General features: G+C 41.4%; 1 protein-coding gene across 1 annotated transcript in view; it reads left to right on the forward strand.

Annotated features, from left to right (window-relative positions):
* Positions 1–22,197, forward strand: part of GALNT9 (polypeptide N-acetylgalactosaminyltransferase 9) — a gene marked incomplete at its 3' end in the record, with an annotated part of 149,382 nt that extends 127,185 nt beyond the window's left edge. Inside the window, exons 7-11 of the mRNA XM_084271881.1 lie at positions 7,203–7,388; positions 10,808–10,945; positions 13,241–13,336; positions 21,117–21,284; positions 22,051–22,197. Coding sequence (XP_084128007.1) covers positions 7,203–7,388; positions 10,808–10,945; positions 13,241–13,336; positions 21,117–21,284; positions 22,051–22,197 — 735 coding nt within the window. The remainder of the gene's footprint in view (positions 1–7,202; positions 7,389–10,807; positions 10,946–13,240; positions 13,337–21,116; positions 21,285–22,050) is intronic.
* Positions 22,198–27,018: the final 4,821 nt, after the last annotated feature.

Here is a 27,018-nt window from a genome sequence, read left to right on the forward strand (position 1 = left end):
GGGGTGAGACATTGGCACAGGCTGCCCAGAGAACTTGTGGAAGCCCCATCCCTGGAGGTGTTTAAGACCAGGTTGGATGGGTCGTAGGGGACTGTGGTCTAGTGAAGGTATCCCTGCCCATGGCCAGGGGTTTGGAACTAGATGATCTTTGAGGGCCCTTCCAATCTAAAACATGCTATGATTCTATGATTTTTCTGGTGCATGTTTTTGATGTGAAGAGTTATCTTTCTGTTTGACTTTTCAGAGTAGGAATTTCCCTGTAACTGTGCTGTGCACATGGATTTAATTTTACACAGTGGCGTGAAAGAAGCTGAGAAGGGCCCAGTGGTACCTGCTGCCATGAATTCACTACCTGGGCTGTGTGTCCTCCTGCCCTTGGGTATTGCAACTTTTTCCCCTTGAGGAACCACAATTAGTCACTCTGTCAGATCCCCTCAATTGGACGGTCTGTCGCAGTGATTTAATGTGTCTTTATCTCCAGGCCACATGCGCTCTGAGAAGGCCTATGAGCCCACTGGCCTCCTTAAAGTTTGATGGGCAGTTTTTTGAACCTATTTCTGCTGATAAATTAAACCAAACTTCTGCATTTGAGAACAGATAACTTTTTTTAAGTCAAAAGATTGTGTTTTGGGTTTTTTTGCCACAAGGTTTGGGTTTGCAGTTTAAACTGACCTTTAAAATACTTGTATTAAAAAAAAAAACCCAACCCAAACAAAAGCATTTAACACCAAACCAATCTTCTGAATGTCATCAGTGGTTCAGTTTAAGAAAAACATTTTTGGGGTAGTTTTTAGAGGGGAGGAAGATGGGTGTGACAGAGTCTGTGTTTCAACTAGTGAAAACATTTAAGATTTATGTTCCTTGTGACAATTTAGGTCAGCAAAATTTCTGAAAAGTGGAAATTCTTTCGTGATAGGAAAATCTTTTCCAGTCCTACCGTAGGTGTATGTGTGGGTAGTCTGAAAGACATCCATTTTTGGTAGGCTTTGCTTTGAAAATTGAAGAAAACCTGAGATCCCTGACTTTTAAGAATTCCCATGTTGGGATATCGTAAAACAGTGATATCTGAGCTACTTTGAAAAACTCCTCCATCTCTTCTGTTGGTTTCATGCAGAAAAGAGAGTCTGAAATCTGAAAGGCTACTCCTATGAAGTGCTGCTCAGGTGGACTTCAGAACTGTTTCTGTAAAACATCAGAGTCTGGCTCTAGCTTCAGGTTTCTGTTTCAGGATGTGCTGAACATCCACCTCTGAAGCTCTGCCGCTGGCAGAAGCTGCTACAGAAATGCCAGTAACATGCTTCACTGGGCACATTAGGAGGGAGCAGACCCTGCTGCCAAGCCGATTCTTTCCATTTTCTTACAACTGGAAGATGTAGACAATGATTATTCCTTTCAGCAAAGGACCGCTGAAGTGTCCACAAGCCAGAGAAATCACGAAGCTGCCACGACACAATTCCAAGTGGTGCTGTAACGGTCCCTTCTGGCACCACCTCCGGAGAGCTTGCTAACTGTGAAAAATGGGCTCAGAGTCTCAGATTATTGCACATTTCCTTAATTGCTTGATTTTCCTGCACTACTGGAGAGCAGGACTAATCCTAGCTCTCTTTTGGAAACAGGAGCTGGTGTTTGCTCAGCTAGTTTTAACAGAGGTGGAGGCCAATGTGCCTCAAATGCCGGGTTCACGGTGTATCAGAGCTGCTTTGGCACCTGTAAACGTGTCGTGGTGCGAGCAGTGGACAGAACCGGTGTGTCTGTTCAAAGAGGCTGTGTAATTGGTACCAAAGGGTAATTGCTTGGGAGCAAATCCCTCCATGATGAAGTCTCCTTTCCACTATTACATGATCTCAGATACCTCATCTCTCCAGCTGCCTGAATCAAAGGTGCATTTGATGGGAAAAATACTTACAACAGAGAGTCTGAAGCTTTTATTTTTCTCTCTCACTGAGCACAGAGGTGTTTAAACTGCAAAATTCACAGCAGGATACAAAGTTCTTAAAGATCATGATCTTTCCAGTCTCAGTTTCCCAAGGTAAGAGTTAACTGTCTCCTCACTTGTGCCTTCATGCCAATGCCGGGGTTTTTTTGTACCTACTGATTTTGCTTTTGCGGAGATAATTTGTACCAAATGAAATAACCACATACAGTCAGGTTAGCCTGTGAAGTAATGTCATACACAAACCTGTGAAGCTATGTGCTTGTGGCTTTCGACCAAAATAATCATGTCTAGTATGGGTTAGGTGTAGACTGTGAGCACCCCTGTGTCCTGACACTGCTGTCCCAAAACACTGGAGTTATATTGCTGGTTTCGCAGGAATCATTCCCCTCCTTAGTTGGTAAACATGTATTTCCAAACAACAGAAGGTAGCGTGAGGTGCCTTTCAATTTAGAGAGTCCATGGAGGGTGATGATCCCTCACCATGATGGGTGGGAGCAGCCCCCATGCCGCAGCCAAGCCCTTGAGGTTTTTGAGCTCTGACATTCGCTCAGCGGGACGTGATGCTATTGGGAACGGGAACAGGTCTCACCTGCGGAGCCAGAGGCCCGTACAGCAGTGTCCTGTGTATATGTTGCTGTAACTTAGGAATTGATTAGGCCAGCAGTCCAGCCAGCTCCACATCCTGCTTCAGCAGTGAGCAGGCTGGTGCTTTGACCTTTCTGATTGATTGGTGGAATTTTACATTTTGCTTTTCCTCACCTCCTTTTCTCATTCCCCAAATACCTGCATTTTAGTGAAAAGTGTTGGTTTCTTTTTTTGTTGGTTTGGTTTCTGCTTTGTTTGTTTGTTTGAAACTATAGCAATGGGACAGGCTGCCCGGAGGGGTGTGGAGTCTCCTTCTCTGGGTGTATTCAAGACCTGTCTGGATGCCTCCCTGTGCAACCTGTCCTATGGACCCTGCTTTGGCAGGGGGGTTGGACCTGATGATCTCTGGAGGTCCCTTCCAACACCTACAGTTCTGTGATTCTGTGAATTTATATTTTTTTTAAGATGCTAATAATTTTGTTTTAAAACACATTGTTTTGAGACCTTTGGCAAGAGTTAAACTGTAGCCATTTATTAGCCTTTTAAAGTCATGTACCCAATGTGCCCTTTAAGAACTTTGGTAATGCACAGTTTAGGTCATGGTAGACAAGACATTGTCTCACCTCACTCTTTCTTTGCATAATAAACTGTAAACGCTTTTCTGTAGGACAGCCCTATCTCAGGTATACAGGAACAGCTAATAATTCAAGCCAGTAAATCATTGTAGCACAAACCACGAGCATTATCATTCAGTTTGTAATTTACCCCTGATGTGGGTACTTGTTCTTCTTAATACTTAATATGTCTGTTTATAGAAAAGTTGATTGAGATAATTAGCAGTAAAAATGCTAAGGTAACACAGCTATGGTAACATTTATATTGCTATCAATTTTGTTTATAGCAGCCTAAAGAGCAATACTGAAATTAGAAATTAACTACAATTAGCAAATAAATTGAGTGTCTCTTGGAATTACTTGATCATGTCTTAAAACGTTGCACAGTGTGACGCTCGTGGAGGCAAAGCCGAGTCCCTGGGCTGTAGCAGCTGCACGGAGTGGAGGAACACACAACGCAGAAGCATCTTTGCCTCTCCGCTCTCGCTGCTTCTCAGCTGGACCTACTTCTGTGCTCAGCCCTGGGCAGGTTTGGGGTCTGTATCTACCCTGACTTCAGTGGGAACCCTCAGCAGTTGCCCCACAATGCAGGTTTGACGAGTGTGTGCTGTGATGCCAGAAGCAAAGTTCACTACAGGGGATTTGCATCTCCGTGGGAGGGGAAAGGAGGGCCAGGCGTGCTTTTCCGTGATGTGCACCCTTGTAGGGAGCAGCTCCCAGAGACCATTCAACGTCCATGGTCTCAGCAAATGAACCTTGAAACACACATTTAATGTTGGCAGCTCAGTGTGAGAGGAGTAACGTTGGCTGGAAATGTGTTGGCAACCCAGAAGATGAGTCATAGATACGGAAGTTGGTTTCCTCTGCCTGAAAAGTGTCAGTTTGGAGGGACTTGGGCATCACTTTATGCTCATGGGTAGGAATACTTTGCTTCCCATAGTAAGGCACTTTAAGAAAGAACTCCATTTGATAAATGCTATCTAGGTGCATGTAATTCTTTTTCTGTCATAATTTCATAGTTAGATGTGGAAAGAAATGGGTTGTTTACTACTCTTAAAATGAGTTATTAAATACAGGTTTGAGGATGAAAAGAGAACAACCAACCAGTTTCAGGGGCAGCCACTGACTCGCCTCTCTCACCTGTTTCATGCAGTAAAGCTTGCCTTGTTCTTTTACTCTGTGTTATATTTCAGAGACTTCTTGTAGTTAGAGGCAAGCAGGCAAATGGCTTTCTGCATCACACCTGACTTTCAGTTCTGTGTCCAGTGGGGAGAAGGTGCTGCTAACCCTCTCCATCCTCTCGATTCAGACACAGAGCCTTCACACGACTACTCGCATAGTAGTGGGAACCTAACCAGTTTTGGATGCACATATTTGGTTGTACCTACTGAAAAAATCTTTCATTTTGTGTAAGTTTAGTCATTGGGCTGGAAAGGGAAAGGCCAAGAGCTTCACTCTGGATTTGGCAGTACACGGAGAGGGTGTGGGACTTTGGGTCCTGTCCGTGCTCTGCTGAAGAGCAGCTAATCCTTATGAAGTGAAACAGCAGAGCTTGTCTGGCCTTAAAAAAGTAAATATCCATATTGGAGAAACTGTGACATTTATCTGGGGGATGGAGAAATGGTGATATGGAGAAATGGTGATCACATGATCACGCCTGGTGATAATGTGACCATCTGCTTCCTCGCCCTGTATGCTGTACATCCAGTTGTCTTTCTCTGGGATTGGGAATCCCAGCCCTATGCTGGGAAACATCCCCCACTGGTGTTAGAAGTTACATATTCCCAGAAAAAAAGAGGTCATCTAGGCTAAATAAGCATCTTCATAGGAAGCAAAATTTCCTGGAATATTTCCTGGCTGTTTCCTTCCTTCCCTTCTTCCTTCCTTCCCTAGCAGACTTTATCTCTTAAAGAGCAAAATGGGGCTGAGGGGTAGGGGAAAGAATCATATGACTTGTAGAACAGTTTGGGTTGGAAGGGACCCAGTCCCACCCCTGCCATGGGCAGAGAAACCATCCACTAGCCTAGGTTGCCCAAAGCCCCATCCAACCTGGCCTTGAAACCTGCCAGGGATCCAGGGCCAGCCCCAGCTTCTCTGGGCAACCTGTGCCAGGCCCCACCACCCTCACAGGGAAGGATTTCTTCCTAATATCCAATCTAAGTGGCGGAATGTAAATGTAAAGCAATCCAGAGGACTGCAGATGGGGCGGTCACACCACAGTGCAAACTCCTGCTGACTGCTGAGATCCGATGATCCCGGCTGACAGGACGAGCGTTATCTGGCCTGGGGCTGCTGCTGCCTCTTTTTGTTGTGCTTGCTTCAAAGCCAGGTGTCTGAGTTCCCTGTGGATTTCGTCTGGGAGAATTTATTGCCGATAAATAACTGTTTGTGTTGAATTTACAGATGAACTAAACTATTCCCTTTAATGTTGAAGTTTAGTACCTTTTTCTTTTCAGGTTTGCATGAGCACTGGCATTTGAAGGAAATAAATCTGTTGCTCAGATAATGTATTTGCCCTTGGTACCCAAATATATAAATACAAATTACAAGGTCATTAGCCATATCAAGAGAAAGAAAGATGTGCTGTGCATTAAATAGCTGACTTCCAGGATGGGTTGGACAATATATTAAAGTGTAGTGCTCATTTCCTCTTCTGATCATGAAAATCAATTAATTCCTTTCTTTTTTGTAGCACTTTCCCTTTGCACTGGAAAACTTCAGCATATGTCAGTCCAAATTTATAAGCAGCATCGTTTCCAGTGTATTTCATTCATCAAATGCAAATTCCAGTGGCCAGTGATCTACTACAGAACCATTTGGGAAGCAGCAAATAAATTTTACCTAATAAAGTATTTCAAAAAGAAAAAAAGAACCCCAACAATTCAAAAAGCCCCACAAAAACTAGGGGAGAAAGATCTTATCTGCCACTTCCCAAGCAATTTATCTTTGTCCCTGAAAAGGCAGGTAGGGTAGAGAACTGTCCCAATATTGTTCTGGATCACATCTTGTGCACTTTTACTCAGTGAAAGGAAGCATTTTAATATCTTTTATTTCAGCTTGGCTGTAGTACTAGGTGCAGACCTGAGGGAACTGAAATGCAAAAGATGTGCTCCCCTTGCATCCTTGCTAATCTCACTGCTTTAAAGAGACAAGTCCTCTTTGTTTCTTGTTCAGACAGTAAAGAATCCACAGGAAAGATGGCACAGTAAGAATGCGGTGGGGTCTGGGAAGGCTGCATGATACCGTCTCCACTCAGACCCTTTACCCATCTGCATCAGCTGAGGGGCCATTTATTGCTGCTTATGAGACCAGGCTGCAGGTGAAGGTAGACACAGTAGTTGCGCCCGAGGTTTCTCCTTGCCTCTCTGCCTGGCAGGTCCGTGCTGGGAGGTTGTAGGAGCACTGGATGAGAATTGTGTTTGCTGTGCTCACATCCACATGAACCTCTGTTGCTAAATAAACCCACGTTTTGGCTAATGGCCAGATTTGCCAAGCATCCTGTGCTCAGATTTGTGTCTTATTCTTGGCTAAAATTTGCATGGGATGTCCTGTGCCGGGTAAGTCAGTGTGTGTTTCTTGCTGAAGGCAGAGCAAAGCAAAGGGAGAGTTGCTGCACTCAGAATCAGTGAAGCCCGCAGGGGCTAGATGAGAAAAAGAATAATTGACTGACTCAGAATCAAAGTCTCTGTTTCCATAATGAGAAAATTAGTGTGTTTCCACGCTTCTGCTGGTATTGTGCTTGTGAGTAACTTGTTTCATTTTGTTTCCCAAAGGAAATGTTCAAATCCCCATGTGAAGAGCTCTGCTCTGCAGTGGGCCACCTGAGATGCTTAGCTGTACTACATGTGCATCAGGTTTTTCTGGCAGTCACATTAAGCTATTAGAAGTTTTTTAGGTGATTTGGGGAGCTGATGCGGCAATCCACACACATAGCACCCAACACAGCCAGGGTTCCCACCTAGGGAACACCATACAGCACATGCAAACGAGCAGTGTTATCACCTTAAAAAGAAGAAAAAAAAAAAAACCACAAAACAACCGCCCTGGTTTTTCTCCAACTCTCCCAGGTCTGGCAGTGTGGAGGAAGCATGGAGGTCTTACCCTGTTCTCGTGTGGCACACATCGAACGCACAAAGAAACCCTACAACAACGACATCGATTACTATGCAAAGCGCAACGCCCTGCGGGCCGCCGAGGTCTGGATGGATGACTTCAAGTCACACGTTTACATGGCGTGGAACATCCCCATGGCAGTAAGTACAGGTCACGCTCTCTCCGGTATGGAAATGTTGATGGCTGCTCCTACTTACTTCTTTGGAGTGAAGGATGTTACTACAACTGTACGAAGCGGGCTAAGCTTAGGGGGAAGAGAGCTTTGATGCTGCAGCACGCTCAGTACGGAGAGTTCTGCCATATAAACTTGTTCCTCAGTGTAAGTTTTGTTGTGCGCTCAGGAGCAGTGACACAGATTTATAATTTAACTAGAGCATGGATGTTTCAGGTTTATCTGCTTCCTCAGAAGATGACATTAATTTGGGATGCCATTAAACTTTGAGGTGTTCATATGCTACAGTGGTGAGGACTCCAGAAATGTCCATACATAAATCTCATCCTTCATCGTGAGACTCGGTAGACCTCAGCAGCATAAAAACAAAGTAGGCGATAGAAGAATCACACATTAACTGGCTTTATTGTCTACAGCCCAAGAGTTTCAGTGTGGACACGTTCTGGTTTTTTACTGTGCATACGAATTGTAGGTGGCACGTGGGGGCCTCAAGGAATCCATGTAATATAAATATTAGATAAACCGTAGGTTCGATTTATCACTTTATTCTGTAAGTATATCACACGCTACATCTCCACGGAGCATAATTCTTCGAGAGAAGAGGTATATGTTATATCCCACTCAGGTGGAAGCTGACTGCTGCCATATCCTTTAGTGGTATTTGCATCCAAATTATTCATGTGGAGGAGCGCAGGGAGAGCAGCTGAGGGGGGAAGCACACTCCGTGCTGTAAGTAATGATGGTTTAGTTAACCCTTACGTGAAGGGTTTTTTCAAAGCTGGTTGAAGTAAACGGAAACAGGAATGTCCCTGTCAGAAGAGGAAAATATGCCAACCCAGCAGTGTCTTTGTGGATAATTAGATATGACCTAGAGTCCATCAAAGTCATGGGAGTCTTGTCTTAATCACCAGATTTAGTTTGTGTCCTAAAAACCTACTTGTACTTTGGTACCTAGATAATAACATGATCAAATATTTGTGTTTATTCTTCTTGTAGTTTTGAAAATAAATACACCTAAAGGAGCAATGTTTTGCTCTGGTCCACATGAGGTCTGAATGTCAGATGTTCACGTGTCCGAATTTCACTTACTTATGTTCAGTATTGCCATTCTGTGCAACGTTGACAGGGCTGGGAACATGTGCTTTTGGTGAGTTCTTTTGGTAGTTGCAAAGAATTATTTTGGTTTAATGAGGCAATAATTTCTTTCCCACATGGTATTACCATGGTAGAAGGAGGAAGACAAAGTAGCATTCATTTAAGCTCTTAGGGGCATTTTGGCCCTGTCTGCACCCATTTGATAAAATGGTAAATTTTGAATTGGAGAGAAAAAATAAGTAACCTTGGTAAATTTGTCTGATGCCTTCTGCAAATGAATTCTGAGAAAAAACAAGACATTTAAATAAGCATTTTCAACAAAACGTGGTTTCCTTTAATCTCTCTGAGATTACTTATTGATGTAGTTTTCCACACTGAACTATACAGCAGTGCTTTAAAAAAAAAAAAAAGGCACATCTACATTAAGAGACATAAAATCAGCATAAGTACTGTGCTGAACCTTAAAATTTTCTTTCCATAAAATAAATTGATTGATAAAATGTGCATTATGAAAGTAACCCCATTAGCTCTCAGGAAAAGGAAGCTTGTGTTAGTGTTCACAGCTATTCCACTGGAGTATTCCATCTAGATGACTGAGAACTGTAATGTTATAAGCCATAAGAAAACACTTCTGCAGGAGAACTAGAAACCTTACTGCCTGGCTAAAAAGAATATGTCCACATACCCACAGATGGTGACTGCAGCTAATGCAGAACTAATGCACAACGTTTTCAGAGCTGCTCAATTTGCTGCTCTTGTGGTCTGTAGCAATAGCACTGCAAGCAGGGCACGGTGCTGCCTTGGGTCAGAGTAGGGAAGAACTGTGGCAAGGAAAATCCGTATGCTCCTTCCATACTGAAACCTATCCAAATTAACCCATTCCTAACTCACCCCATCTTTTTCACAAGTTACTGTCGATCTGTGCCCAATGCATATCCTGACTGGTCAATGATCTTTGGACACGTTCGCAAGATCATAGTCCTGTAACCTTCATCAGCAGGTCAGCACAGCTTTCGTGGAATCAGGGAATACCAGGATGGAAGGGACCGCCAGGATCAAGCGTTTTGTAAATACCAAATATTTTGTGTGCCCCTGCTTGTGATCTGTTCCTTTTAGCAATAAAGGAATCTTATATTGAATGATTTATTGTGCTGAGGGCCTCTGAGAATTGCTCTCCTTCCGCGTAGCCTGAAGTAGTACGTAAATTAACATTCATTTGAATGGATGCTGCATAGAGAGCTCATGACAAAGTACGCATCAGCAAGCAGCAGTGAGCACAGCAAAGCCTATGTGACAAATAGAAAAACCTGTTCAGTATCACACTTTTATTCTCTCCTGAAAATTAGGCATCTGTTGGGGATTCTAATAAACCCTGAGCTAAGATTTGCTGCTGTCTTGTAACCCTGCATTAGGCGTGATTTGTAAAATGGACGGAAATCTTTCTGGAGGAAACGTGCAAGGCACTTAAGACAGTTCCATGCAAAACTCCTCATTTTCAGTCTATTTGATTCATACAGTGTCGGAAAAGGTTTTTAGATGAGGTAACTCTTCCTGTCCTTATGTTGAACTGTGATGATTTATACTGGTTTAAATTGACAGATGCTAGCTCAGGACCTGGCATTTTTTAAATGTCTGGGTCTGATTATATTGATTGGACTCTTCCAGCGGGCGTTTTTCATGGGATTTGTGTTCAAACATGAATTAAATGCTGAAGGAGAATTATAAAGAACGTTTTGAGTTTAACTGCATTTTATGGCTCAAGCCCGCAAATGAGCTCCAGTTCCAGTAAAAACTGAATGCTGGTCTATGCAAATGTTTAATGGAGCTTAATGACTTTTTGAGCAGCTCTGCTTTGAAGTTTTAACAGGTCTGTTCTGATCTCATTTACATTAGTGAATACCCAAGGCTGTCACTAGAGTAAGCCATGATCAAGCTGCCATATCTTAGATCAGAATTATCGCCTAGGTTCTAATGAATCTGAAAGCTCAGGAGTTGAGGTTTGATTGCAAACACTTAGAATTGCTGTAAGTAAAAACATTCTTATTGTATTCTTATTATTTTGATTTATGTTTGTTTTTTCCTTGTTCGTTATCCTTCTTTTTCCACTGACTTTCATTAATATTTATTGTCTGCGCTCAACAGCAGCTGCTTGATGAGCTGCTGCTTACAAAAGAGAAAGAAGAGGGGGAAATACAGCTTGGTATACAAAATGAAATCCAATTTGGTTTCAGTAAAGAAAACAACCGTAAAGGCAATGCATTGAGATTTCTTCATTCTTCTTGTGCTTTGTAGAACCCTGGAGTTGACTTTGGAGACGTCTCTGAAAGAATAGCTCTACGACAGCGACTGCAGTGCCGGAGTTTTAAGTGGTACCTGGAGAACGTCTATCCTGAAATGAGGGTCTATAATAATACAGTCACTTATGGAGAGGTAATATATGTCTTATAGAATCATCAAGGTTGGAAAAGACCTTCAAGATCATCAAGTCCAACCGTCAGACCTACACCACCATAACCTCTAAACCACCTCCTAAAGCTCCCTGTCTACACATTTTTTTGAACAGCCCCAGGGACAGCAGTTCCACCACCTCCCTGAGAAGCCTGTTCCAATGCTTCACCACTCTTTTCACCACAGTTTTGCTTCTTTGTGCTCAGATTCTGTATTTTCATTTCCAGTTGTGCACCAGTATTAAACAAGAATTTGGAGCACCTACTCTGAGATAGCTGAGTGGATAGGTTACTTAACCCTAATAACATGCTGGCTCCAAACATGTTAGAAATGTGTAGATGTTCAGTTCAACTCATATGTCTGCATCATTTCTTCCTTCTCTGTGAACCAATCAAATCTCCCACATACCCCAATCTCTAAAGAAGTCAGACTTCTGTGACCCCTTATATCACATCTCTGTAATGTAAAGACTGCTATCACTTACACCTTTCAACTGGAGCAAAATCCTAGGAGCTCTCCTCCTGCATAATGTTTTCAAGATTCTGGTTTTTAATTGTTTGTATGAACTACAATTAAATCCAAAGGCAATATATTTTCACACAAGACAACTAAATGGACATTCTTCCTTTTTGTTCTGTTTCATTGACTTCATATAAAAAGAAGTCAGGCGGTTCAGGTATTGATACAAAGTGCAAGTTTTATTGCATAATATCACTTTGCATCCTAATGTAACTATCCCTGGCAGTAGAGTGAGGAAAGACATTTAGTAAATTCAACAGGAGCTATTAGTAACTGTCAGCTCCAAGAAGGTTGTTAACTGCAAAGAACATTGGCAGTACTGCCAATGTTGTGTCAATTATACCAGGCGGTTAGCAAGCTGGGCTCTAAAAAGGAGTTTGTTTCTGTTGAGTGGTCACATAGAAGGTTCTTGAGTCAAACAGGAAGTTTAGTGATGCAAATATCTAATTCATTAAAATTTATAATAAAATGGGACCACGCAAGCTATTTACCCAGTATAAATTGGCATGGTTCCCTTTCAGTCTTACACGCCTGTAATGAAAAAACTAGAGGCTTCATCTTAAATGGCATCAATCTTGTTATTAAATACTTTCTCTTCTGGTTATTTTCCTGAAGGAAAAGATGTCTGGATTTTAGTGAGTTTAAAGGAAAATAAATGTATTGAGTAGATGTGAAACAGATTGAAACAGTAGTAAAAATGTATTTCCTAGTGACTCAATTCACATTTTTTAAAGCTGTGTCATAAAGCTGTCTTCATCTTCTTTAGCCTTTATAGTACCCAAGTCATAAAATAAACCTCCTGAAATTAAACTGTTGGTGAGCCCCCTTACCTGATCAGGTTCTCAGTTATGCTCATGCACTGTAATATGAAGGATTATTTTCTGAGGTTTCCAACTCCTCATGCAGCAGTTAGTGTTATGGGGGCATCTGGACAAACACTTCATTGTAAACCAGAACTGACCTGTTGCCTATTTCAAGATGTCCATCTAAATAACTTCTTGTTTAAGATACTTGTAAAATTTTTCTGTAACCAGAAGATGAGTACCACTACTAGCCTGAAGAGAAAGAAAGAGCTGAAGTTTCACAAGAGCTCCAGGCCAGTTTTATAGACTTGTAAATTCTTGCCAGGTGCACATAGATTTTTACTTCATGGGATCTCTGAACCTGTCCTTAAGTATATTGAAAGCCTCCCAACACAGTTCATCATTGTTGTATCCTTTCACAACGATGTGCTTTATGGCAATTCTGGACATAACCATGACATATCTCAATTCAAATTTTTTTTCTTTACATGTTTTTTTTGTTGTCATTTTCTTTTTATATAAGCAATTGGAGCAAACCAAAGGCTGCTACATCAAACACCTGTCTTGGGTAGCTCCTGTGCCCTTCGGTGAAGTCACATTCTCAACATACAGCGTCAAAATTTATATTTGCACCAAGGTAATTTGGAGCAAAATTTGGCCTGGGTTTCATAAAATTAATTTGATGGGCTTCTGATCCTTGAGTAATTGCTGAAAATATAACTGTGACCCAAGGTCTGTAAAGACAGCAGGTTGTCCAAGTCATGTATTTTCCTGGAGCAGATTTACTGCTGGCACCCTGTCATCTCTGGAGAAGCATCATGTGTTTCTGGGAGAACAACAGTTTTACATACTGGTGATTTCAGTAGCTGTAGTGCAGCTAAGATTTAGGTAGATTGGCTGTGCCTTGTACAGATTAATTTCTAATACAACTGTTTCCTTTCTGGTCCGGTTATAGGTGCGTAACAGCAAAGCTAGTGGATACTGCTTAGATCAGGGAGCCGAAGAGGATGACAAAGCAATCCTTTACCCATGCCATGGGATGTCCTCTCAGGTAAATGGTTAAAATCCCATCATTAACGAGAAACCTTAATGTAAAGGAGTTTCAGAAGAAACAAAAAGTCATCTTGTGCATTTGAGTTGAGTTTGGCAGGATTCCTGGGTTGCAAAGGAAAATATCTGGCTTTTCTCCAGTTTTGGGGGTGCCCTTTCCAAGGTGGTTCAGCATGTGAATCTGTATATTGAAGGTGGCAGTTAGGGAAACAGAAGAACCATGACAATTTTTTTTAATAGTAGAGAGGTGCACCGAACATTATTGAGTTTGAGACAGTTGGTATGAGTGAGCAGCTCTTCTCGTCATGATATTATTTACTCTAAGAATAGTATCTCTTCAAATTAACTGTTCATTGGTCCAATAGGCTCCTATGCAGAAATGATTTAGCAAGCTGCTGGTGTGGTTCCCAGAGCAGGCAAAAAGTTAAGCACACATTTAACATCAACTTCAAAGGGAATTAAGAATATCTTTTAAGTTAATAGTTTCTTTTTTGTCAGTTCCAGTGCATATTATTATTTTCTTACAGATCTCTGAAGATTTTTAAATGACATTTCTCTTTCCATACTCATAGCAATGCTATTTTTTTTTTCTTTTTTAAATACAAGATGGACATTATTCAAATCCAGGGCTTGAGCTTCTTCTGAAATACAATTCCAGTTTCTTTTGAAGCACTGTCTGAATCAAAACTATGTTAATGAACATTCTCATGCGTAAATAAACTCTGACCTTATCACAGACTTAACAATTATCAGAAGTTCAGTCATACATACATTGATTTGGAGTCCTGGCTCATACATCACCGTGGAGGCATAACAAGGGTTGCAAAACATAAATCCTGCCTATTGTGCTTAATTGCAAGCTGGAGAAGAGTCATAACTTATTAGAGCAAAGTGAGATAGACAGTAATTCCTACTGACAAAACGTCCACCTTTGGCAGGATCATTATGGAACGTTTGACTGACACTTTCCTAGTAGAAGCGGAAGGAACAGCTTTTGAGTAAGGTAACAAAATAGTGTTGCTTAATTAGATGTAAACAAGCTTTTCAAGAAGACTCTAGTTAGGGATGTAAAGGCACTCAGAGGTTGGTCTCTTGCTCTGTTCTCATTCTGAGCAGAAAGCTGTAAATTTAAGTCCTTCCAGAAAGCCCCTTTGCAACACCTGATCTCCTATCGCTGTGCCAGCACTGAGAGTAATGAAAGCAATGGTTCTGACTGTAATTTATTTTGTGATTTAAGTTCTGAAGCTGCTTGTTTGCCTCCATGATTCCCGTTTCATAGAATATGCTTTGACATCCAGAGGAAGAAAATAGCTGAGGGCATACTGTGAATTTATTTTAAAGGAAGTAGAATGTGCCCAACTTCTCCTGACTAACTCTGGTAAATTTGGGGGCATAAAGCATCTCACTTCTCAGCATCCAGCTCTGACTGTTTTTTTTTTTTTTCTTTAAGGAACAGTCCATTTTCCTTTCAGTAAGATGTAAATATGTTGCCTAGATGATGATGCCTTTTGAATTGTGGTCCCTAGACTAGACACTGGGCAGCTCTTCTCAGGTACAAATAACAGTACCCAAAATATTCCCTGCCCAAGAATTTGGGTAAGTGACCAGTTAAATACCTTCTGGCTTGCTTCTGCTATGCATCTTCAGTATCCTGTCCAGGTGAATTTTCTGGAAAAGCCTGAAAAGCTGGGTTTAGACCTTACATTACAGCAAGAAGGTAGAGCCCTTTTGTTGCTAGTACTGTATAAATGAATAAAAAGAGAAAGTCACTCTTCCCAAACCCTTAAAATCCAAAGCATCGCCTATGTGTGAGAATTACAGAAGTCAGGGAAAGCAAAAAATTAATCTACCAAATCATCCTGTAGCACTTTCCATTTGCCTTTTTTCTTTAAAAAAAAAAAGGGTTTCCTTCTGTAAGAAACACCAAAAAGAAGGCAGAGGTGATGTTTTATCTAAGTTGAGTATTTCACAGGCAAGCATGGGTTGGAGCCACTCAAATGCAGCCACGTTAATTAATGATTACACAGCTGGAAAACTTCTATCATCTCACCACAATTTACAAAATTAATTCAGTGGGAGAACCACAGCTGCACAAACCTAATCAAGGATATTCAAGCACATAGCATGAAAGGTGTTGACAGCGAGTGTTTTAATATATTAAATAAACATTTTTAAAGCCCCACTCCTAGTCAGCCTGGGTGAGCATAGCTGGCTGCTATGTTTGGCTTTCAGTTTCTGACATTTTTCTTCTCGAGCACAGGGCATAAAACACCCCTGCTGAGTTGAGGTTTGGGTTAGTTATACATGCCTACTGAATAGAAATGAGTATAAAAGTGGAACTTATTTTCACCAGTTGGGTTATCACTGGTGCTTGATGTGTCCTACCAGTGTGAAAGCCTCTCGCTATTCAGCTACAGTCTTGTTTGGTTTTCATACTCTGCAGTTCTGACAAGCAAATTACCAGTGATTTTGGTACACACATAGTTCCACTGAAACTGACAGATGTAGTTAAGTGTTTAAAGAAAGCTGAGTTAGGAATAAGATTACTGTTCATCTGTGATAAAATGTTCCTTACTTCTTATTCTTCTGTTTCCCTTGCATATGACACACCTCCCAATGGTGTTGTCCTGCATTACCAGTGAAACACAAAAACACCCTTACTGCTCCAGGAAACAAATGCCTTTCCCTACGTGTATTCTCAAGATCAGTTTTTTAACATGATATATCACATTCTTTTAATGACATCAGCTTTTAAATTTCTTTATTCAAACAAGGACAAGCTCTTGTAGGGATGCTCTGGAATGCATCTAGCCTGAATTTACGTCATTTTAGCTTAATAAATTTGACTCAAGCGAAGTCAATGTTAAGCTGACTGTTAGGAACATCCAAAGTTTTGCACCAGTTGAAGTTAATTTAAGAACTTACTTTACAGAAAAGTAGTGCCCTTTTTATTTGTGTTCTTTGGATCTGAAGCTTGACCCTAATCTCTTTAAGGAAAAAAATTCTGGGGCAGCAATGGGAATATGTGGAGGTTCTTGAACTCTCCTGTCTCTGCATGTGGTTTGTCTTGTACAATCACCTGTGAAGCCTATTGGTTCTAAATCAAACTTAGAAAATGGCGGGGGTCAGAACAGGAGGATGGACACAACCTCTCCAGAATGAAAATGTGTCATTCTGGAAGCTTCTTAGGACAGACAGGTTTTGAACCACCTGAGAGGACTCACCCAGCCTCGGTGGAAATATTCACTGTCTCAGGGTCTGTCCTGAATGCCGTGATGTGGAGGTGGTTATAGGGCGTGTGAAAGAGGAAGAGAATTAATAAAATGGCATCCTGGGATAGAAAGGCCTGTGCAGGTGAACAACCTCCTTCTCTGCCCTTCTCTCTCCCCTTCCACACCAAGCAGAGGAGGCACAGCAGCTGTGAAAGCGAGAACGCGCTTTGAGCTCCAGCAGAAGGAGGGATCTGGACGTTCAGATTCCCAGAGCTCACAGCTACACAGGCAGAATAAGAGGAGATGAAAGGCTTTCATTAAACTGCTGCTCGAGGGCAGATATTTAACGTTTTGCCTGGCAGAGCTATGGCTTTCCGGAGCTGCACACAGGGTAGCAGGTCTGATTAGAGCAGAGTGGATGAAGAGGCAGTTTCTTAACTTGCAGGAAGCAGTGGGTGAGATGCTGTAACCGACCTGGAAGTTTGGTAACCTGTGATCTGCTTGTCTTGTGGTGACGCATATTGTGGAGATTTAAGGTATTTCAGGTCCCAGTACAGCTTGCTGTTTCCCTGGCAGCTCGCACAGCTGACATGGCCTAACCTGCAGGGCTGAGGGTTCATTAAAGATTTCCTTTTGCTTGGAGAACAAGAGTGAGAGTGAGGGGTTAAAGGTAGTGTGGAACCTACCAGAGCAGTCTGTGTAACTGTTTCTTACCAAAAATTACCTGTTATTTTGTGCTTTTTTCCCCACTGACTGGAAATTAGCAGGAATGGATTTTCTAAAGCCAAATCCTTCAGTTACAAGCTGGCATTTCCTTATCACATTCATGCTCCTGGAGGATCACCTTCCATTTGCAGCACCACTTGCTATTTTTGAACCAGATATGGTGGCTTTGATAAACCACCTTTGACATCTTTTCCATTCTGCTCAGAATTCTGAATGTTGAAGGGAAAACTATCCTATATTATCATAGGTGCAGCAGATAGTGTCCAGATTAGATCTCAGAGTGTGCAGTAGAGCACTTCGCTTCAGCGTCCTTTATGTGGATCCTTCAGCTCTTCTCAGAGATGAGAGAAAAAGAGTGAAGGCCCATTTGTCCCCACGTGATGTATAGAGCATCCATCAAGACTTGCACAGACTATTACTTTTTTTTAATGAATTAATTAATAAAGGGGACTTGATTAAGTCCCATTAATAAAGGGGACTCTGTAATTTGATTTTGGGTGCCTGGCACTGGGAATGGATTTGGTGTGATGTATCAAGCCCACAGTTGTAATGCAGATTCAGAGGCTTTTTTCTTTCTCAGTATGGTAATGGCACTTCAGATCAAATTCAAACACAGCAGGTGTAATTGTCACTGTTTCATTGAGTCTGTATCTCAGTTCCTGCTTTCTAGTCTTCATTAATAAGCACCTTATTTTAATGTTTATTTTATTTTCACAGTTTATGTTGTCTCTAGGAAGACATAAAGCAAAATGTTTGGAGGGAATGTTATTAATCATACAGTAGTCTCTTGACCCTTAATTTCTGGTCTGATTTTGCAGAAGCAGGCACTAAAGCTTTACTGTCTAATATGGTCTGAACCAAAGTGATTATTTGTAGGTGGGTTTTTTAGATTTTTTTTTTTTTAATATAGGATAAGCCTAAGTTTTTATGGCTGTTGGAACTCTCAGCTTAAGATTCAGGAAAATCAAGCTCTTGTGATGTTCTGTTTGTCTCGTCATTGTGTAGATAGCAGTTTCCTGCACTGAGCCCCCTCTGACTGCTGAGCTGTCACACAGCTGCCACTTTCAATACTGGAGACAGTTTATAATAGAATTAGTCTATCTTCCACTTCTAAAGTCTCAGCAGAAACGCACTTTCTGCTTTGACAGGCTTCTGTATAACAATGTCTTTCCCAAGTATCTGGCTCCTGTGGTGCAGAGCATGTGTAATTCTAGTGTTTGAGGTGCCAAAGGCAAATAATATTTTACACCATTTTAATATTGGTACAGAAAATGCTGCTCACCTTAAACTGCAAGGAAAATTGTTCCTACGCTACAGAGCAGGTAGCCCATTATAGACAGTGGCTATTATTATGTAGGTAAGGCAAAGCCAACCAGGTTACTGAGTGGTATTTTTGGACCTGGAGACATATAATCAAGACTGCAAGATGAGCACGTTTCCCCATCAGTATAAGTTTTAGCCATGCAGGCATTTCATTTGAACTCTGCCAAGTACCCATTAGATATTAAAAGTGTGAGATACACAGCCAGGTTTTACTTATCTTTTAAAAAAAAATTTGTTTCCCCTCCTTTAGCAGTGCCCTGACAATGATGTTGTTCGCGCCAGGGAGCATCCCCAGGTGCTTATCCCTCTGCTCGCTCTGATGTGGACTTTGTTCTAACGCTGTGCTTCACATGGTTGCTCTGAACAGAAGTGGCAGGTGGGAAAATGAACACATACTTTGTCAAAGGGCATCTGGTCTGGGAGCGAGTAGACCGTGCTCTTTTTACCACCAGCAAGATATGATTATTCCCAGCATGATTCTTCAGAGGTTAATAAGGATGGCTGCAGAAAGCTAGACTCTAATTTGAGGTTTTCTGATTGACTCTTAATGATATCTCATGCACTGGTCAGTAGCATCCAATAAATGGCAGGCACTTTTGACCTTCCTTCCCTTTCTTGTTAAGTAATTTCAGCCATCTAACAGCAATAAGACCAGACAGGCAGCGAATTTCCTGGGTGATAATTGCATTTCTTAGGTGGCTCTGATCTTCAGCCTGCAGCATCCATCCTGCCTCACAGCATAGCAGCCATGTAGCTGAGCCCCTTCTGCAGTCTTTTAGCACCTGGGTGCTGCACTTGAGTCCGTGTAGGGCAAGAAGGGCAAAGTATGGTGCTGGTGTAATGACTCTGGGCTTAAACACAGAAGTGAGGAGTAAATAAATGTGATCTGATGCACTGGCCTGCTGCCAAATTAACATCGTGCATTTTCACTTTAATGTGCTTTGGAATCTTCCTCAATAGGCTCTTCCTCCACTACCTAAAAAGCAGCAGTAATTACGGGGATTACTTAGTAATTTTTGCAACTTAAATGAAGACTCCATCACTATCACAGTTACTTCAGTGCAATGTGATAGAGAGTGAGCTGACAGAGCCCCTTTTCCCTCTAAATGAGCAACCAAAAGCCACCCCTAACTAAGGCTTTCAGGACTTATTAGAATACAGGTTGGAATAAATTGTAGGGGAAAAGTGGCCGGATAAACAGTTTGAAATCAACATCATTCCATCAAGACTGCATTCCTCAGGCCTGCTGTCATCCAGCAGTTCTTCAGTGGCCTCTTCGGTTGCATGAAACTTCCCAAGGTCCCCATGCAAAGTCTTTTGTGGGTTTTTCCCTGCAGTGCCTTGATGCCTGCTGCTGCTCCCCCTGCTCCATGCTGCCTGCATCCCTCCCACACATGCTGTGGGGGAGGTTGTGCTGTCCCAGAGCACTCGCAGGAGCGGTGTCACCTTTCCTGACCCAACACACAGCAGCGTGCAAAGGCAAATGGGCTGCCACCCCCTGCTTACAGGAAGAGGCTGCTGTGAACAGAGTAAAGCCATTCTCTTCTGTCAGGCACTGGTATTGTGACAATTAGTCTGATGACAAGAGCCACCCACGCTTATTCTTTAAGTATTTTCCTTTGGCCCAGTATTAATATAATAAAAGGTACTCTGACATGTTGAGGTTACAGGAGACCAGGGTTTTTTTTATCTCACCTTATACATACAGATTTTTTTATTCAGGGCCATTTTACTGTGAAAGACTTGAGGCGAGTAAAATGGTCACTTAACATAGAAAAAGGTCAAAGAAAAATTATACTCCTGTAAAAATTAACATGAATGATTGTGCCTGCTTAGGATTTGTTAAAAAGAAAATCTAAAATAATAAATGGCCCTCACCTGAAGCATCTAATTACAGCCAGTAGCATTTGCCACTAAATTGCAGAACAGCTCAGCCTCACACAATGCTGAAACACCAGTGTGAATCTTTATTATGTAGGCCTGAAGTTAGAAAATTTGCTGTTATTTCCTTCAGGCTTTCCTTTCTTTCCTCTCATATTTTTGAGACTGTTGCATGGTCGGATTTTTTCCAGTAACAATTATTTACAAAAACTAATTAGACTTGTTGCTATCAATAGCCTCTAACAGAGCTCTTAAGAACAAACTGCATGGCAAATTGACACCGCGTCCTTGCTAAATCAGTTCCTGCTGAGTGGGTATGATTTACATATTGATTATTTCACTTTCTTGATTGCCCTTTTGCAGCGAAATAGTGGGTAGGGAACGGTGGGGAGCAGAGGTATGAAATCAAGGAGCATTGTGTCCTCTGAGAGACCCCATGTTGATAAAACAAGTTTCTCAAGCCTTGCCCATAAGCAGCCTGTGTCAGACTAGGAAGGTCCCAACCAGCAACAGGAGAAGGGACTCCTCACCAGCACTCAGGGCAGAAGCTGGTGAGGAAGGCTGCTCAGCTTTGTGTCCCATCACTGGGGTTAAAGACTTTCTTCCCTTCTTTCCCCTTCCCTTTCCTTCCTTCCCCAGCTTGTCCGCTACAGCTCTGAAGGCGTCCTGCAGCTGGGGCCACTGGGCTCCACGGCCTTTCTGCCTGACTCCAAATGCCTCGTCGATGATGGGAAGGGCAGGACACCGACTCTGAAGAAGTGTGAAGATGTCCTGAGACCAGCACAAAGGTTCTGGGATTTCACACAGGTACAGAGGAGCTCAGGGAGGCTTGCAGAGATGACTTGGAGAGGGCTGTTGCTCTGGAGGATATTTCACAAAAAATAAGATCTTAGGAGGACTAGTCAAGGAATCAGCCCTTATTCCTTCTAGAAATAGTCAGATATGTTTTCCCTAGCTTGTGTGCCATCCAGGAATTTTCTTACATTGCTGCTAGGAATTTTTGGAAATGCTTTCTAGGAATTTTTACTTATGCTGTCTCAAAATGCCCTTATACTTTCTTGAAATATTCTCAATTTCTTTAGTAATTGTCAAGAACATGCTTGTAATTATTAATTTATTTTAGTGTCTGGGAATTTTTGTTTCTAGAAATTTGCTAGAATCTTTCTAAGAATTTTTAGATCTGGAGTTTTAAATTTATTTTTAGCATTTTCAAAGGCATTCTTACAGCCTCTGGGATTTCCTGTGCCTTGAGGTCTGCAGGGATACTCTAGAGTGCTTTTTGAGATTTCTCTAGTGGATTTTGTGGAACTTCCTAGCAATCCCTATATCCAGAATTATCACGGGATTGTTTTGGCATTTTGTATGGATTACCTATTCTAGGAATTTCTAGCATTTTCTAAGGACTTTTATTACTTGATATATTCATAACTGTACAGGCATTTTTTTAATCTGTAAATTAAAGCTCAAGAGATTGACAGATCTACCACTTTTATTCTTCTAGTTTGTTCACCTTTTCTATTCCTTCTTCTAATCTTCTAATCCTTCTTCTCCTTTTTTTTTCTTCTCCCTTCAGAATGGTCCAATCATCAGCAGAGACACTGGCCGTTGTTTAGAAGTGGAAATGTCAAAGGATGCAAATTTTGGGCTCAGATTAGTTGTACAAAGGTGCTCGGGGCAAAAATGGATGATTAGAAACTGGATAAAGCACGGCCGACACTGACTGCTGGGGCCAAAGAGCCGCCTCTCCTGCCGTTGTCCATTGCTCGGTGTGCCATATCTTGCAAGGCATTTGTCTTAAAGCAAATTAGTTTGAACAGGACTTGGCTCTCGAGTCCTCCACAGCTGGGTATTCAAAGGCAAAAAAGAATAAGAAAAGAAGACACATACATGCCCTACATGACTCTTCCTTGCTCCAGTAGATGACCTGGGAAGCTTGACGAGAGTTTTCTGTTGATTTAGAAATCTTGTGGAAATCAGAACACAATAGAAAAGTGGGTTCCTTAAGAGGAATTAATAGATGGATGTTTCTGTGATGAGCTGGAAGGAGAGATCCCAATACTGCCTCATAAAGAGAGTTCTCTGATGGGTAGCTTTTTAGCTTTAAGTTACTGACTGGTGCACAACTCTATGGTGAATAATCACGTGCCTTTTTTATTGTACTTCGTATAAAAGGGGACTGGAAAAACCCTACCTTTTTGGCATGTCTGGTTCATTGTACTAAACAAGAAGATCTGTAAATAACACTGGAAATATAATATATGATAAATTTCAAGGTTGATTGTTTAGAGTCTCTATTTCTCGAAAGAGACTGTTCAGCAAATGTTTACAGGTGGTTCTCAACCTTCAAGCTGCTAAAAAGAAGCATTTTAAAGACCTCGTGTGTTTAGACACAGGTAAATGTTGAATAGGTAAAATAGACACACGCTCTGTGATATTGCCACATTTTACATTTCTTGGCTGTAAAGGAGTCACAGTATAGCACTTGCATATTTAACTCTTCCAGGGCAGTAAACATCCTAGTAGATGGATGAATTTTGAGAGGCCTCCGTTGGCCCACAGTTGCCCCGAGTACAAGTGCAAGGCTCCCATCCTGCAGCGCTGTGCATGCAGGTGCACAGTCTTGTTCCAGAAACTGCCTGGCAGCTGGATGCTCATCACTTCTGAAAATAAGTTGACTGAGTTAAGTGCCATCTGTGGAATTTAACAACTTGACTCTTCCATTTTGTTACCCATCCTGTGAAAATGTCAAATGTGAGCAACTGCGCTTTGTGAGCACCGTCCAGACCAATTTCCAGTATTTAAAAACTAAAAAAACCTAGTGATAAGAGGACAAATTAGAGCAAGAATGAATTAGCATATATAAGTACTGCGATGCTGAAATACAAACATTTGACTGTAGTTGACCTGTTGACAGTATATTTGTGAACCTGAATTTAATAATGTATCCAGTGGTTCATGCAGCATCTGTGCACATGTAGCCAGAGCAATGATAAAGCCTTGTCCCAAACGCTGTCAGAGTTGATAGTTGATAGCCACTGTCAACGTCAGCAGGCTTTGGATGTGGGTCCATGGCAGATGGCTTTTCATTACAGAAGGTTCAGTCACGCTGAGAGAGAGACAGAGACGGTATCTGTTAACTTCACCGTTTAATATTTTATAGTAATTAAAATTAGAAAGTTTCATTTTGTTTTACTGAGCCAGGAAAATAAGTAATTGGGGACACCATGGTACCATGAATCTTGGTGATCTGTTTCTTGAAGAGCTTTTGCCATTCCTATTTCAAGGCATGCTGACCAAAATTCAATGGAAACAAAATTAATTTTTCAAGGGCATGATACATAATAAAGTATTTACTTTTAACATGCAAAATCCATCAGTTCTTGTCAACTCTTGGTTGGTATCCAGAGATCATATCACTGAATCTTGTCCCAATTTTATTTTGAAACATTGTGTGCAAGATGTAATACAAAGGAAATTCTCCTGGAGTCTACTTGGGGCTCCTAGCTAATCTTTATTTGTGTTACGTGGATCAGTTATGCATGAATATATATAAAAGAGTAATTATGGGTGAGATTCTAAATATAAAAATGCTTAAAATTCTGTGCTTACGGTTAGTTGAACACGATCTCTTCAACAGCGTAATAAGACCTGCAGAGAGAGGTAGCATCTTTAATAAAGCAAGCAATACAGTAAAAAGTCATGGACAAGCTCAGCAGTCAAGCCTTCCTGCAGGTCTTAAACAGGTAGGAAGCCTCAGGCTAAATACAGATTGGGAACAGTTGCCCTGCATTTAACCTCGTTATGTTGACCTATTAGCCAATTTAAAAGGATAGTTATCATCTGTGGAGCAGGTGTTGAGTGCTTTGTAGAGGAGACCGGTCTGTAAGTGACTTTTATCTTCTATCTAGATGCAGTTTAAAAGGGACAAATGGTACGGAAGCTGTTTTCTTTTGTTTATTCTGATGGAGTTTCACTGGTGAGGGAGGTGAGAGGGCAAAAGAAGGGAAAGAGGTTTGACCAGGTGAGCTTTCTGGGGAGCAGTCACAGGTCATTCACACCACTTGTGGTCTTTACAATTAAGTACTATTTTTTATGAAGATGGCTGAAAATTGAACATAAATATCTATCGGTGTGACTACTAAATGCCTAACTATTAGAGTATGAAGTTACTATACTCAGCACATGGCATATTTGCTTCTGCTTTGTGGGGATTTTTCCCTTGTCTTGAATTCCCAATCTACACTTGATCCGTCATTAGCAACAGGGCAGCAAACCTTTCAACTCCTGCATAAATGAAAAAGGAAGGCTGGATAGTTGGAGGAATACCAGGTTTTAAATTTACTATCCTAAAAGCAGAGTGTTGCATTTGTGGTTTGGGAGCTTTGAAGCTGAGGAGCCCAGACAGATCTGCATTTACTGTCAAAGATCTGAAAGCTAGCATGACAGCCCTTCACCATGACACCACCGTAACGAATGTGAATTCGTTGTCCTCAGCATTTCACTACTACATGTTCTCAGTGCCCAGCGCAGCACATTTCAATGCAGTCAGTCGTGGCAGGATTTGAGCGCAGAGACCACAGTGGATTCTTTTTCTCTTAGTCTAAACCACTGATTTGGCTGTGGTATCAATGTGGTGGCTCTGTGAGAGAGAGGGTCTTAAGTATTCTCTCATAAAAGGAATAATACTTTTTAAAAGCCTTGAGTATTACCTGGTTTGTGCACAGTCCATGGTTCTCTCAGTATTTTACCCCTTAGTGTAATCTGAAGTCCTGCCTAGCAGTCTTGTTTCTCATAGGGCAGGAGTCCAGCTTTTAGGAAAGGTATTTAACAGATTGTAACATGCCTTGCAGAGAAAACTCAGATCAGAGTCTTCTACTGCTATTTTGTTTGATTTAAGAAATTATGGAGTTAAATACTAGGTCCTAGGACAGAAGAATAAAAGGTGAGAAAGAACATCACTACTGTCAAAGGCAAACCAGTAAAAAAACCCACCTTTGTAAGTGTGTCGGGTTCCCTAAAAAATAGTTTGAGTCCTGTAGAGCAAAAAAAACCAAAGCACCCTATCTCCTTTGAGAGACATAAACTATTTTCAAAGTTTAACTTGTTCTTGGCTTGATTAAAGCCATTTGTTTGTCAGCCGGAATTGTCCTCTAGCTTTATTGGCTCACTGGTTCCTGAGGCACACTAACCTCCAGTGGGAAGTAGCCAAGAGAAAGGAGAGCTAAAGGAGGGCTGTTGAAGGACTAGACAGATTCCACCGCAGTTACATAAAGGTCTATGTTGTCCTCATCCTTGAGGCACGAGAAACTGTCCTGCAACCAAAAAGCTAAACTCACAGGAGTGATCTACAGCAAAGATATGGAAACAAAACAACTGTTCTTCATACATATCCTGAAAGCATTGAACTATCTAACTCATTTCAGTGAATAATTTGGGGCTTGGTGCATCTGAAGATCAGATTCTTTGGAACCTGTTTATGTTTCTTTTCATCAGCCTGTTCCCTTTGAAAATCTGTGGTCTGGTAGATTAAAACCTCACTTGCTGTGTGACAAGGGGTGTAATCTGTCTGACACAGGACAGCTGAAATTTTAAGTACTTAAGCCAGAGCTAATAAGATTTAATGAAATAGCACCAGTTCTAATCTGTCCTTTAGATCAATTACACAGCATGTAATTCCTTCAGTATCCAGTGTTCATTTGAAATGGTTCATTAACAGCCATACTAAAGCACATTATGGCCTGTTTAGGGACCCAATGTCTTGGGCTGTAGGAAGAACTTTAATAGAGGTTGGAGTTCAGAGGGTGTTTTGTGTATTTTTATTCAGTTACCTTTGCTTTTTTACAAAAGGGTTTGGGAGGAAGAACAACTGTCAGAGTTGGCCAAACTGAAAATGTTTCTAGCAATGATGTTCCATTTTTGACTGCTGCTATTTTGACTTCCTGCTTCTTACTGCTGATCAAAGTTGATTGTGAGGTCATGCCACAGATGAAAGATGGTATTGCAAATTAGAGGGACTAGTTATCAAGCTGGATAGAAATCACCAGGTCTTCACATGTCTCTGGATTTGAATGCCACAAAAGTAAACTTAGCATTATGTTCTCTCTGGAAGGAACCCCAAACTTAACACATTTCTCTGTTGCTTCATCAGGAACAATACCTATTTAAGAAACCCCTGTAGGGTGTACCTCTAGATCTTATTTTTGCAGATAGTTGGATTTTTTTGTGTGCAAGACTTGGGTAGACTTAAGGTGAGAGCTGTAATTACTGAATGCATAGAAAATACATTAATTGGCACCATGATGTACTGCATTATATACATCATAGGTTTATAGCTTCCTGTGAGGTAACAAGGATGTGTTTGAAACTGTAATGCACCGAGTGAGTTCAGCTAGACGTGGAGTCTGCTTACTGAGAGAACTAAGGGAGCTCAAGGAGTAAACACTGACATTATATAGTTATAATGTTCAGTGAATTTGGCACCAAGCATGGCCATATTTATATCTTCTAAAAACCAGATTAATTAGCTTCAGGTTCTTGCTGA

This window comes from Gallinula chloropus (assembly GCF_964237585.1).
Source record: "Gallinula chloropus genome assembly, chromosome: 17".
Taxonomy (NCBI): Eukaryota; Metazoa; Chordata; class Aves; order Gruiformes; family Rallidae; genus Gallinula; species Gallinula chloropus.